Source organism: Festucalex cinctus, chromosome 3 (assembly GCF_051991245.1).
Source record: "Festucalex cinctus isolate MCC-2025b chromosome 3, RoL_Fcin_1.0, whole genome shotgun sequence".
Classification (NCBI taxonomy): domain Eukaryota; kingdom Metazoa; phylum Chordata; class Actinopteri; order Syngnathiformes; family Syngnathidae; genus Festucalex; species Festucalex cinctus.
This window is the reverse complement of record NC_135413.1, coordinates 29,350,098-29,363,145: the sequence shown is the minus strand read 5'-3', so window position 1 is coordinate 29,363,145 and position 13,048 is coordinate 29,350,098. Positions and strand designations below refer to the sequence as shown.

Sequence of the window (13,048 nt, the reverse complement as noted above, 5' to 3'; positions counted from 1 at the left end):
GGATTAAAACAAGTTACGCAGTGCAAGATATGTTTTGACTTATCGCGTGTCAAAAAATAGCAAATCGCTTTACGACTGCAGTCTGCCACTCGATCGACGACAAGTAGCCTGTCCTCGCCAATGCTGATGTCAATTGTAAGTTCTTTATTTCGTCACATGTTAACTACTTTTTTTTTTTTTTTCCCTTCAAATGTCACATTCAGCAAAACAAACAAGTAGGCCGTTCGGTCCCTCCCACCCATCTTGCCTGGGCCACCTTAAGAAAAGTGGGCGGTCTTAAAAAGCTGTGGACCAATGAGGGTTTGCCTTTATATTTAAACAGCGCCTGCGTGTCAATCATTGTTGTTGTCCCCGCCCCTCCCTCTCTACCCTGCAGTCAAGCTCTCATACTCCAAGTGCGTCTACTCAATCGCCATATTGGGTCGGGGAAGGTCCTACGTGCAGTTTCATTCTCTGGCTTGTTTTCTTTTTTCTTTTCTTTTTTTTCCCTCCAGCGGATTTAAAGTGCCAAGGAACTGCTGCGAGTTGACGGAGGCGACGCCGAGTTATCGCGATTAACGTTTGAATGGCGTGAACGGCTTTTCCTCCCCTTCTTCACCCTACGTCGCCTTTTAATTATTTTTTTGGATCTTACCCAGCAGAGAGTTGTTGTTTTTGACCCCGAAGAAAGTGGACGATCCCGGCTGTTTTCGTGTGTCTTTCTCGGTGGTGGAGGGGGGTGGGGGATTAAAACGTAAAAAATAAATAAAAATAAAAATAAAAAATGTCCGATGTTCGACTTTCCAACGGCAGCCCGACGTTGGAGCGGAGCGAGCCGCGCTTGTCGGAGCACCCGAAGCCGTCGGCCTGCCGGATCCTCTTCGGCTCGGTGGACCACGACGAACTCCGGCGGGATTTAAAGGGACACTTGCGGGAGTTGCAGGAGGCCGCCTCCGCCAAGTGGAGCTTCGATTTCGCCTCGCACAGCCCGCTGGATAACGACGCCGGGCTGCGCTGGGAGCTGGTGGACTGTCGCGACGTGCCGGACTTCTACACGCGCTCGCCGCGGCTGGAGCGAAGGTCCTCGGGGGATAACCGTGTGGATGTAAACGGGAACCACCGCTGTGTTGTCGTCGGGGAGCCGGCAGAGGAGCGAGCCGGTGGGCCGACGTCGTGCCCGGAGCAGTGCACCGTGTTGAGGAAGAGACCTGCCTGTCACGGTACTTAAACCCCCAACCGGACTACTCTACATTTTGTGTCCTCCCATTTTTTATTTTTTTTTATTTTTGACACTTTATTTTTTTAAATGCTTTTCTCAGAGCCCTCAACACAAAACAAGAGATCGCACAGCAGCCCGGCTGAGTATCCGAACCGGAGCCGCTCCGCCGAACACACGCCCAGAAAAAGCAGCGGAAGCCCGGGAAGGCAAACGTGAGACGAACGGTGAGGGTTCGTTTTGGTTTAAATGCACCCCACGGCAAGTGTGACAAAATGACGTGTCGTCTCCCCCATTGTTAGATAGTAAAAGTGTAGTTTATTGTGAACGTGCAAACAAAACTTCCTACCAAGATGCCCTTTATAGATTTCTACAGGTGAAATTCAGGTGTTGCAGCGGTTACAAAAGAATATTTCAAAAATATAAAAGCAAAATTCTGTGTCGCCTACATATTATTTGAATGTTGAAATCTTACTATTATGCAAGTACTAGTCGTAGTAGTGGTGTTTTTGGCAAGGCTACGTACGTGTACGCGCACGCACAGGCGTGTTTGCGCGTGCGACGGGCGCGCGCACGTTTTTTTTTTTTTTTCTTGCACCTGGTTGGTAAAGTTGTAAACAACTCGCGTGCGCGACGAAGAGCGTAGTAGTAGTAGTAGTCGTAGTAGTAGTAACACGTCAGCAGCCACTGCCCTCATGCGCGTGCACGCGCGGGGGAAAGGGGGGGTGGGGGTTCTGCGCGCACATCTGTCTACGCCCCTGTCGGTGCTAAACGTCAAACTAGCACGTTTTCGTTCTTTCTTTTTTTGTTGTTACTTTTTTTTGTAAAGTTAATCTTCGTATTTTATTTTATTTTTTTTACGATTTATGACGCATGCTCTTTGCACGTTCTACTAAGACAAGATACTCTGAACCCTGCAGCCTCCGAGTTTTGCATGTTATGTAACTGTTGGAGAACTTTTAACACCGTTTTTAAAAATTAGGTTTCAGCGTGCAGATTTTGCATGTGTATAATTTGCTCTTATTTTCATTTATACTGCGTTTAATAGTGCTTTTTTTTTTTTTTTTTTTTTTTTAGGCGCTAGTTCATTGCAGGGCGCATCGTGTTGAACTTGAAACCTTTGCTTTAATAATATAATAATGCTTTAACAATAATAATTCAAAACTATAAGCCTATACTCACCCCACTTTCGTGAGTTGTTCTTATTTAATTCACTAAAAATAAAATAGCGTTGAGGATGCATGTTGCAATTCTCCCTCATGTCATTAGATGTGCATTTATTTTTTTTTATTTTTATTTTTTTAGAATTTTTGTATTTTTATTTAATTATTTTTGTAGTTTTAGCGTGCCTGGTTAAAATCACAATCTTGTAGACTCGAGGAGAACATTTAAACTTACATTTTAGTTCTAACACCTTAGTAGTACTTGAAATATTCATTGCTGTTATGATAATACTGCTGGAATTAACGTATGTACAAAAATCTCATCTGAATACCCCCTTGTCTTTTTTTTTTTTCCCTCTCTCACAGAGCTGAAATGCAAATGCATTTCCTCGGCATACGTTGGGGGTGGAGACCCTCCAACGTTTGTCAACTTCTTCTTTTGTTTGTTTGTTTTCCCTTGTTTTGGAAGAAGAGGAAGTACACACGTCATGAGAAACATATCAGCTCTCCTCGAGGACGCTGTTGAAGCACTGATCAAGACAAACACTAAAAAACAAAAAAAACAAGTGGCACTCAAAAGAAAAAAATGTTATTTTGTGTAAAGTTACTGCCTCTGTAAAGCAGTCGATGTAGCAGTGTGCAATTAGGTTTGGTTTCTGTTCATTTTGCTCCTTTTTGTACTACCTGTGTGTATATAAATTATAATTTCATATGTAGCACATACATTGTGATTTGAAAAGAAATCCTTCATATATATATATATATATATATATATATATATATATATATATATATATATATGACAAGGTGTGAATTTTGATTTGACTTGAAGAATTGCAGTGTAGTTTGATTTCCAAAATGCTGTTTTATTTACTGAAAGACAATTTTGAGTTTGACACAGTTTAAAAAAAAAAAAAAAAAAAAAAAATTGTAAACGTTTTTATAGCTCAGTTTCTCGACAGTGTGTCTTCACGCTTCCAAACTTGTCAGTGAAGAACGGTACAAATGTAGCGACTATTTTATGTTCCATTCACAGGATTGCAAAGTTCTTATTTAAATGGCCCTAATACTTGTGATGGAGGATTTTTATTTTTATTTTTTTAAGTTTCTCAGAATCTGATTGATTTCCTCTTGTGTCCCCTTGCACACCTCAGCCTTTATTTGAACGGTGTGATGGAGTTGTGAGGTACTTTTAGAAGGAAAAAAAATAAAAATAAATGGTGCGGAAGGTCGTAGGTCACGTGGTAAACTCCTCCTCTTCGTCAAGTTACCTGCCTTAATGAATCCCGGTTTGAATGTTCTTACAAGACCAAACTGATGGCCGCCAAGTGCTTCTTTTGACTTCACATAGTTTGACTTTGTGATCACTTTGAACGAAATCCGCATTTCTATGTTTGTTTGTGTTTGGCCTGCTGAGGATGTTCATGTTGGCATCTAAAAGCTTTTTTTTTTTTTTTTTTTTTGAACCCAGTATTAAACTGGACCAGACGGAGGAACAGCAGCTCGTCTCAGAAATGCAGTCACTATTGCCTGTGTATTTTTTTGTGTGTGTGTAAATATTTAATTTGTACATTATTTTGTAAAAAATCTAAAAACAAAAAAAAACACTGAGAAATTATACTAACTTATTTATGTCAAGCTTTTTTTTTTTTTTTTTTTAAACAAATGTAGAATATAATTTTATTTTTATTTTTTTGATTCACGGTTATCCAAAGTGGCATTTACTTTATTATTATAATTCTATTATTTTTAAAAGCATATTTGTGGTAGTTTTTTTTTTCTTCTTATCAACAAGGTTGCAAACTGAGCCTAATAAAATATTTGATGTGCATTGTTTTTTTTTGTAATGTGTGTTTATAAAATGTGTTGCAATCAATTAAAAAAGTTAAAATTGAGTCTAAATACGCTTGTGGCTTCTTTTTTTGTTTTATGGTGATGTCAGTTTGACTATGATGAGGAAAACAACTGGAAGTAGTGTACTTGGCAGGTGATTTCCCTCCCAGTGTAAACCTATGAGCATGCAGATGATTGACAGGCGCTTCATCCAATCAAAAGGCAGACAGCGATCAGGCCACCTCTGGAGCCTCGTCACAGCAACAGGGAAATTTATGAGCCCAAGACAGAGTCGTTTTCTTTATTTAAAAAAAAAAAAAGTCTTACTAGTTTTTTTTTTTTTTTAAAGCCTTACTATACATTGTCGTTTAAAAAACATCTTACTATACATGGTCATTTTTTATAAAAAAAAAAAAAAAAAAAAGTCTTACTATTTTTTTTTTTTTTTTTAAAGCCTTACTATACATTGTCGTTTAAAAAACATCTTACTATACATGGTCATTTTTTTAATTTAAAAAAACAAAAAAATGTCTTACTAGTTCTTTTTTTAGCCTTACTATACATGGTCATTTTTTATTTTAAAAAAAAGTCTTACTATACATGGTCATTTTTTGTTTAAAAAAAAAAAAAAGTCTTACTATTTTTTTTTTTAAGCCTTACTATACATGGTCGATTTTTAATTAAAAAAAAAAGTCTTACTATTTGTTTTTTTTTAAGCATTACTACATGGTCGTTTAAAAAACATCTTACTATACATGGTCATTTTTTTATTTAGAAAAAAAAAAAAGTCTTACTATACATGGTCATTTTTTATTTAAAAAAAAAAAAAAGTCTTACGAGTTGTTTTTTTTTTAAGCCTTACTATACATGGTCATTTTTTATTTAAAAAAAAAAAAAAAGTCTTACTATTGTTTTTTTTTTTTTAAGCCTTGCTATACATGGTCATTTTTTATAAAAAAAAAAAAAAAGTCTTACTATTGTTTTTTTTTGTTTTTTTTTAAAGCCTTACTATAACATTGTCGTTTAAAAAACATCTTACTATATATGGTCATTTTTTATTTAAAAAAAAAAAGTCTTACTATTTTTTTTTTTTAAAACCTTACTATACATGGTTATTTTTTACTTAAAAATAAAAAAAATAAAAAAAAAGTCTTACTATTTTTTTTTTTTTAAGCCTTGCTATACATGGTCATTTTTTACTTAAAAAAAAAAAAGTCTTGCTATTGTTTTTTTTTTTTTTTTTTTTTTTTTTAAAGCCTTACTATACATTGTCGTTTAAAAAACATCTTACTAAACATGGTCATTTTTTATTTAAAAAAAAAAGTCTTACTATTTGTTGTTGTTTTTTAAGCCTTTCTATACATTGTCGTTTAAAAAACATCTTACTATACATGGTCATTTTTTATTAAAAAAAAAAAAAAGTCTTACTATACATGGTCATTTTTTATTAAAAAAAAAAAAGTCTTACTATTTGTTGTTTTTTTTAAGCCTTTTTATACATTGTTTAAAAAACATCTTACTATACATGGTCATTTTTTATTTAAAAAAAAAAAGTCTTACTAGTTGTTTTTTTTAAAGCCTTACTATACAAGGTCATTTTTTATAAAAAAAAAAAAAAAAAGTCTTACTATTGTTTTTTGTTTTTTTTCATTAAAGTTTTATGATAGAGATTTTTTTAAAACTTCTTACTATACATTGTTGCTTAAAAAAACCACACCTTTTTTTAATTATTATTTTTAATAAATGTTTTAGGTTCATGATCATTTGCCAAAAAATAAAAAAAATAATACAAAATAATCTACATTACTATACATGTTTTTTCTGTTTTTTCTGTTTTTTTGAACACCTGACTCAGGGAATTTGTCAATTTGTCAATTGTCATTGCTGCACTGCTAATGTGAAGGATATGCGGTTTACGTCAAATCTGTTGGCTCTCTGGGGGCCCCTGCTGGCTAAATAAGGGGCCCCAAGCAATTGCCTGCCTTGCCTGATGGCAAGCTAAGCCATGCCTATGACCATGCACACGTTGACCTCAGATGACCTTTCCGTGTTTGCACCAGTGTACAGACAAGTTGAATGATTGACACCATTTACATGAGTAAATCTACAGACAAATATGCCCTTTATTACAATATTTTAATTTTTTTTTTAAGTAAAACACTCCACCTGTGTCTTGTGTTGCCTCCCCACTTCCTGTGAGCGAACCACAGGAAGTCACCTGCAGCCGTGTGCGCACGCACGCCACGGGTTCGGGGGTCCACAATCCTGAAGTGTGCAGGTGGGTAACCTCAGCTGAGGCCATCCTCCCCCCCCAACCCTGAGCCGGCCGGGGCCCCATTGTCCCACTGTGTGGGCCTTTGTATGGAGGGCCATTGTGAGGGGCCAGGGGCCGGCCACTGTTGTGTCTGGGCCTTCTCTGTGCAGACAAAGGTGATGGTGGTGGTGGCGGTGGGGGAGGAGGTGCGTGTACACCCCCACTCACGCCAACCTCAGACTGACTGCTTGACTCGTTGGCGTGCTGGTTGACTAACTGACTGCAAGTGTGCGTGTGTTCATGTATGTGTGTCAGCCAACCTGTGATGTCATGTCTGATATTGTGTGAAATCCACTGAAGAAGATTGCACTATTGTACAAAAATTGTTTCAACTTATTTAAAAATAATAAAAATAATTTCTGGTGATTAATTAGGCATAAAGTGCACACAAAATACTCATTTTAATCTGTAATCACAAAATCTAAATTGGTATAACGAGCACAAAATTCTCGATCCTCCTGACTACCAGGAAAAAAATATTGTCCAATCATGTTTATTTTGATATTTCCCAATCTTTTTGAAGTAACTGGAATACTGCAAAAAAAAAAAAAACACAAAAAAAAAAAAAACGTTTTTTAAGCTATTATGTGTCCACTACAGAGGACATTTTTTTAAACTTAAATGTTAGGCTCAAATACAGTTAAAATAATTCAAACAATGTGTTCTTAAGAGTCTTATGGAAAACATACTAACAACATTTAAAGCCTAAATTTGTTCTGTAAAAAGTGTTATACACTTACTTTTCCTCTTCCCTAAAAAGTGCTTGCACCTAGGGAAGCCATTTTCTTTTATGATGCAATCGAAGGTAGCAAAGCCCCACCTCTACACAGCTCTGAATGTCTTCTATAGCGCACAAAAGGAGTTAATTCAATTGTATGCACTGGATGGGAGATATTCAGGTTTAAAAATGTCCACTACAGAGGACAAATTTGAATTGCTGGTAGTCAGAAGGTTACAACAACTAAGGCATATGCACAAATAATTAGCTTTTCAAAGAACTTTTATTTTAGTAGTAGCTACAATGTTTCTACAAAATATCTAATTGCGGGAGATACAATATGCTCATGAAATATTAATTTTTAGTCACAAAGTAGGTACAACTCGAGCACAAAATACTCGTATGTGGCAACACACTATAAATTGTTGTAATGTATGTGCAAAATATTCATTTTGACGATGTAAAGATGCCGACAAATAATTTCTGTTAACATACGCAAAAAACTATATAATGTGGCCACAAAGTTGGTATAACACAGCAACCTGCCAGACACATGCTAGTCATTAACCAGGAAGCTTTGAATCCATTTATGAAAGTAATGTGTTTACCTTGTGAAGTGAACGCATGCACCATGATAGGAGTTGTGTCAAACAACCTGTAATTACATGTTCTTTTAGGTAAAAAAGGACTTTTTTTTTCCCCCTTCAGTGTGTGTTGCTTTTTTTTTTTGCTTTTTTTTTTTGACTGCAGAGTGCAGACAACCGGAGGCCAACCCGGCACACTGACACAATAATTAAGCAGTGACAACAAAAATGTTGGACATTCTAAAAATTGCCTTGTTGTTCTACATGAAAATGTCTTGGGCCGCTGCTATTGTTTTAATGCCGCTTTTTCACAAGTCATTTTTTTTTTAAACAAGGTTCAAATGGCAGTTGTAGTAAGCTCGATAAAACACTGTAACGTTTCGTAAAAACGCCACCAGCAAAGTAGGTTGGGATGTCACCCGTTTATTCTTCTCATGAAAAAAACCCGCCACTTTTGGCAGTGGCCGACGCCAGATAACAGAGCACAAACTTCCGAGGCTAGCAGTCCGAACAACAAACGGAAAAACAGCCACAACAAACAAAACAAACGTCTCCTCCCTTCCCTGCTGCCAGGCCTGTGTTGCGTTCACGAACAGTCAGACATCCTAGTGCTTAACATAAATGGCAACGCCAGAACACACAACCACTTAGTTGGTTACAATACATTCAACAAAATGTTTTCCACTCACACAGCTAAAGAAATATTGAATAATTTTATGGACTGAGTTTACACAACTACTTTGACCAACTGACTAACCATTAACAAGCTAGCTCGCGCAAATTAGCAGGTTGAACAACTTAGCTCGCTAGCTATATAGAGTCAACAAAATGTTTCTACTCTTATCAGTTTCAACTACTTAACAATAGCACTGATATTACTTTAAAAAGAAAGAAAAAAAAGGTTTATACCATAAAGTGGGAAACATCTAGTTTTACTGAGAGAGAAAAAAAAAAACACCATCAGCTAGCTAGCTTGCTACCCACCCTCAACCGGATTAAATATTCACTAATTTAATTTATTTACGCACTAGCATAGGTTTACAAATGTAATTAGTCTAGTTGTGTGTAACAAAAATAATCTTCACAGTATGAATGGACAGAAAAATATGCTGTGCTGTCAAAAATTGGCTACTGCTTTAGTTTTATTGTTTTTAATCCCTCTTTTTCTCAGCAGTCATAATAATATAATATTAAATCATAATCATGATAAGGGTTCAATTTCACATTTTATTTAAGTGTTATGACTTGACATGCATTGTTTGCATATGTAAATAAACTGAACTTGTTTTTTGTGTGCATGTGGATGGACAGACTTTATTCTCAAAATTGAGTTAATAATACAATTTTCCTGTCTTCTGACACTTGGGTAAACATATTGAAAACAAAACGGAATAAAAGATGTAAAGATAACGGCATTATGAACTTTATAGCCCAGCTAAAACAAAAAAACAATAAGCGAAAAAAAGAAAAGAAAATGCTTTTGCTCAGTACTGCCTGTACATTACGATTGATTTCTCCACCACCTCATTGTGGTGAGTGACACAGTCGTGGTTTAAAAAAAAAAAAAAAAAAAAAAAACTACGAGCGAGGTCGAAGTGCAGCCGCGATGACGCAATAGTGGCTCCTATTTGCACGAGAAAAAAAAAAAAGTCACCTCTTCTCTTCACACTCCATCCGCGCCACCCAAACGCGACCACAGCCATCTTTGAGGAAATTCCAGCGACCTTCCTTTATTTCCTCGGTGCTTGCCAGCAAGTGTCCCACTTCCTGCTTCTCCTTTCTTGTTAGCTTCCCCAGCACTTCATATGAAGCCGCCAAGTTCCTCTCCTCGCACTTCCTGTTCTGGTCCACGTCATCGGGCCACGCCCAATTGGCGATCACCTTTCGGTGGTCAGAGCAATTTGCTTGACGATGTCATTTTTGCTGAGTCATGCTGCTCACTTCTTTCTCTCTTTCAAGATGACTTAAAAAAAAAAAAAAAGTTAAGTTTTGGAACAATGTAAATGTTCTTTTTTTTGTTTTTTGTTTATATTTTAGTTTTTGGAACAAATATTGAGAAAACAAGTCGTTTTGTTTTTGTTTTTGTACTTCCCGTTTTGTTTGGAAAAACGAGTGAACGAATGATACATGGATTAAACAGTAACAGTATAAGAAGCTTTTCTTTTATTTTGTATTTTTCATTTTTAACTGGAAGCACTTAAAAAACGTTTTGTGTTTTGATTAAAATACAAAAAAAAGTACAAATAAAACTAATTTGAGATTTTTGTTTTGTCATTAAACAGCAAAGACATTAAAAAAAACATATATATATATATATATATATATATATATATATATATATATATATATATATATATATATATATATATATATATATATATATATATATATAGTCAGCATATGTACACATTCTGTCCATTCTTTGACGTGAACTTTTGTAATATCTCCCACACAAGTTACGTTGTACACATGATGACAGCGTGGGTGCGTGAGTATCATCTGACATGATGCAACATTTGCAGAAGTCGGCGCGTGTGGTAATAATCATTCCAGTAAATTCAAATTCATCCTTAACTGCGTTTTTTTTTTTAAATTAAAAACCATTACAACACATTCTGGCTAAGTGACACCAAAAGGAAAAATAATCCAAAAATTGGTCCACTTCTCTTTTTTGGGGGAGTAATAAAACAGAACTTGTTGTAAATGAAAGATATCTACACTTTCTCTCTCTCTGTTGGTTCTGCTGCTCTCATCAGGAGGCACACGACGGCCTACAGGCCTCATTTGGTCCTTGCCATAAAAACGAGAGAACATGAAGAATGAGAAAAACAGAGCACAGCACTGTATATACGAAAGTCATCTGCGCTCTCTGGATGAGCAGCGCTGGCCCCACCATATTCAATTTTTCTCTTTCTGGGTTTTGCTTTTCACTCGTGAATAAAAGGGGGCTCTCCTTGTGGGGATATTAGGTTGCCTCGCTCTGGAAATGTAAGCAGACGTACAATCAAATGCGTCTTTTTTTTTTTTTTTCTAGTTGGAAAGAAAGCAACATAAATCTAGCCAGCAAGCAGTGACGGACGGATGGACGGACGGACGGACGGACGGGCCCTCGCACCTTCACGCTTGTCAGGGCGTGTGAAGGAAACGTCACAGTGTTATGCTAGGCCTCACGTTGGTAGCATAGCGTTAGAATTTTCAATTCACGAGCTGTCATCAGTGGTTCCTCGGACAGATAGCGAAAAAGTGTTAAGTGGTAAGTGACGACTATATTTGTATGATTGTCTTGATTAGGGCTGGAATATTTTGGCCGGGTATTGCTGTCTGAGCAACGGGAAAAATTAGCCTGCTAACGCCAACCTAGCAACAAACGCAAGGGAGTTTTCTAGCTAGCTAAAATGAGGCTAGTAGCAACCTAGATGGACTTAAAATGGAACCAAAAGAGAAAAAACATCCTTTGTTCTGCCGTTGGCAAGGGTACAACGCAGGATTGTGGAGGTTAAAGTAAGTTATTTTAAACTAAAAAATAGCCTTTTCATGTGTTGACATGCTCCGCCAACATGCTATAAAAGTGCATTCCAGTCACCTTTTCAAACAAACTGGCCATTTTTGTGCGTGTCTGTCACGAGGGTTGATGACATATCAAGCTTTCGCATGAAAAACCTCGGCCACGTCACTTCTCAGAAAGCAGTCTGTGAAAAGCGCCGCGTCATACTAACGAAACAGCATTGCACACAATTGCATTATCAAACATCTTTTGATTTTTGCTTCCCCATTCCTCACTAAAAAAAAAAAAAAAAAAAAAAAAAAAAAAAAGCGCATGCATGTAAAAATAACCAGAGTGCACCGTTTGTTCATGCTGCTCTTGAAATGTAATTGATAATCAAATTTTTAATCAGGTAATATAAAAAGATAAAAATTAACTAAAAAAGTTTATAAAAAAGGAAATAAAACTGTTACATAAATGTATGAAACTTTATTTATAAGAGTGGTTGAGAATACAATAGTAATGTGTACACCATGTGACAACATCCTAAATTTAGGGGGGTTGGGGGGGGTCCGCATATTAGGTTATAATATGTTGTATTCATAAGTCCTTAATTAAAGAGATACTTGACTCATCAAACAATTTTCAGCACTGAAAAGAGAATATTTTGTCCAGAATGAATTTGAAAACTTCATTATTTTTTATGTACAATTAATACCATTGAATTGGAATTTTTCTACTTACTGTCAACTGATGATGACATCACCTGTGCTGAGGAAGTAGGTAACGGCCAATCGTGGCTCACCTGTTTTCTGGGTTTGGTCGGTAAACTGAGCCATGATTGGTCGTTACCTACTTCCTCAGCACATGTGATGTCATCATCAGTTGACGGCAAGTAGAAAAATTACTTTTTAGAGGTACTAATTGTACATGAAAAATAATGAAGTACACCACATTAATTATAGACAAAATATTAACTTTTTATTGTTGAAAAAGGTCAAATGAGTCAAGCTTTAAGCTAATACTAATATGCTTATAAGCAGTACAGATAATGGATGTATATTTAACTGTTTTGCGAAAGTTGGCTAGCTCAATGCTAAGATGCTAACCGTTAGCAATGGCTATTTGAACACAAACGGTGTGCTGTACACAGAAAGCCAAAATAACAACCTTCACAGGCATAAATTATTTATCCTTTACAGAAAATGACGACTATTACTACAGTTTTCTTCTTCGTGTATTCAGTGTACCGGTACAAGTATTATACTGCCTCCTGGTGGCCAAGGCAGGCTCACCGGACGGAGCAGCATAATATTATGGGCATTGACACGAAGCTTCATGGCGCAGCTGTCCACTACGCCAAATATCTCATCCTCAATATGTATGAATAATGCTATTATCAAGAACAAACCACGAAGTATGTTTTATTATGATTTGACGCAGACGAAAGCCCGCCGGGGTAATCCCGCATGTTTCAAGTGGGCTCAGGCAGGCAGACGAGTGTTGTGTTGCCAGCTAGCAACTGTTGCGCCGCTTCCATCTATTTGTGGACGAGGGGGCGACAGAAGCGCCTCGCTCGCTCGACCCCCCAGCTGCCGCCGACTCTGTTTTGTCACAAAGGCTGACAAACACATGCGGGCGCGCACCTGTCGGCCGCTATCTGCTATCGCGTAGCACGCTGCGGGGTCCCCCCCCCCCAGACAGGTGGCGGCCACGCGAACCTTTCGGCGGACTCGGACCGGCTGCTAACACTAAAC

At 37.0% G+C, this 13,048-nt stretch overlaps 1 protein-coding gene across 1 annotated transcript; it reads left to right on the top strand.

The window, feature by feature from the left end:
• Positions 1-357: 357 nt before the first annotated feature.
• cdkn1bb (cyclin dependent kinase inhibitor 1Bb) lies at positions 358-4,260 on the top strand. The gene is made up of 3 exons (XM_077517425.1): positions 358-1,199; positions 1,299-1,422; positions 2,725-4,260. Exons 1-2 carry the CDS (start codon positions 764-766, stop codon positions 1,412-1,414), a joined length of 552 nt encoding a protein of 183 aa, XP_077373551.1. The 5' UTR covers positions 358-763; the 3' UTR covers positions 1,415-1,422; positions 2,725-4,260.
• The last annotated feature ends 8,788 nt before the right edge of the window (positions 4,261-13,048 follow it).

Coding starts and splice junctions, on each gene's coding strand:
- cdkn1bb (XM_077517425.1), top strand. CDS start 764: ATGTCCGATGTTCGACTTTCCAACGGCAGCCCGACGTTGGAGCGGAGC. Junction 1,200..1,298: donor GAAGAGACCTGCCTGTCACG/GTACTTAAACCC, acceptor TGCTTTTCTCAG/AGCCCTCAACACAAAACAAG.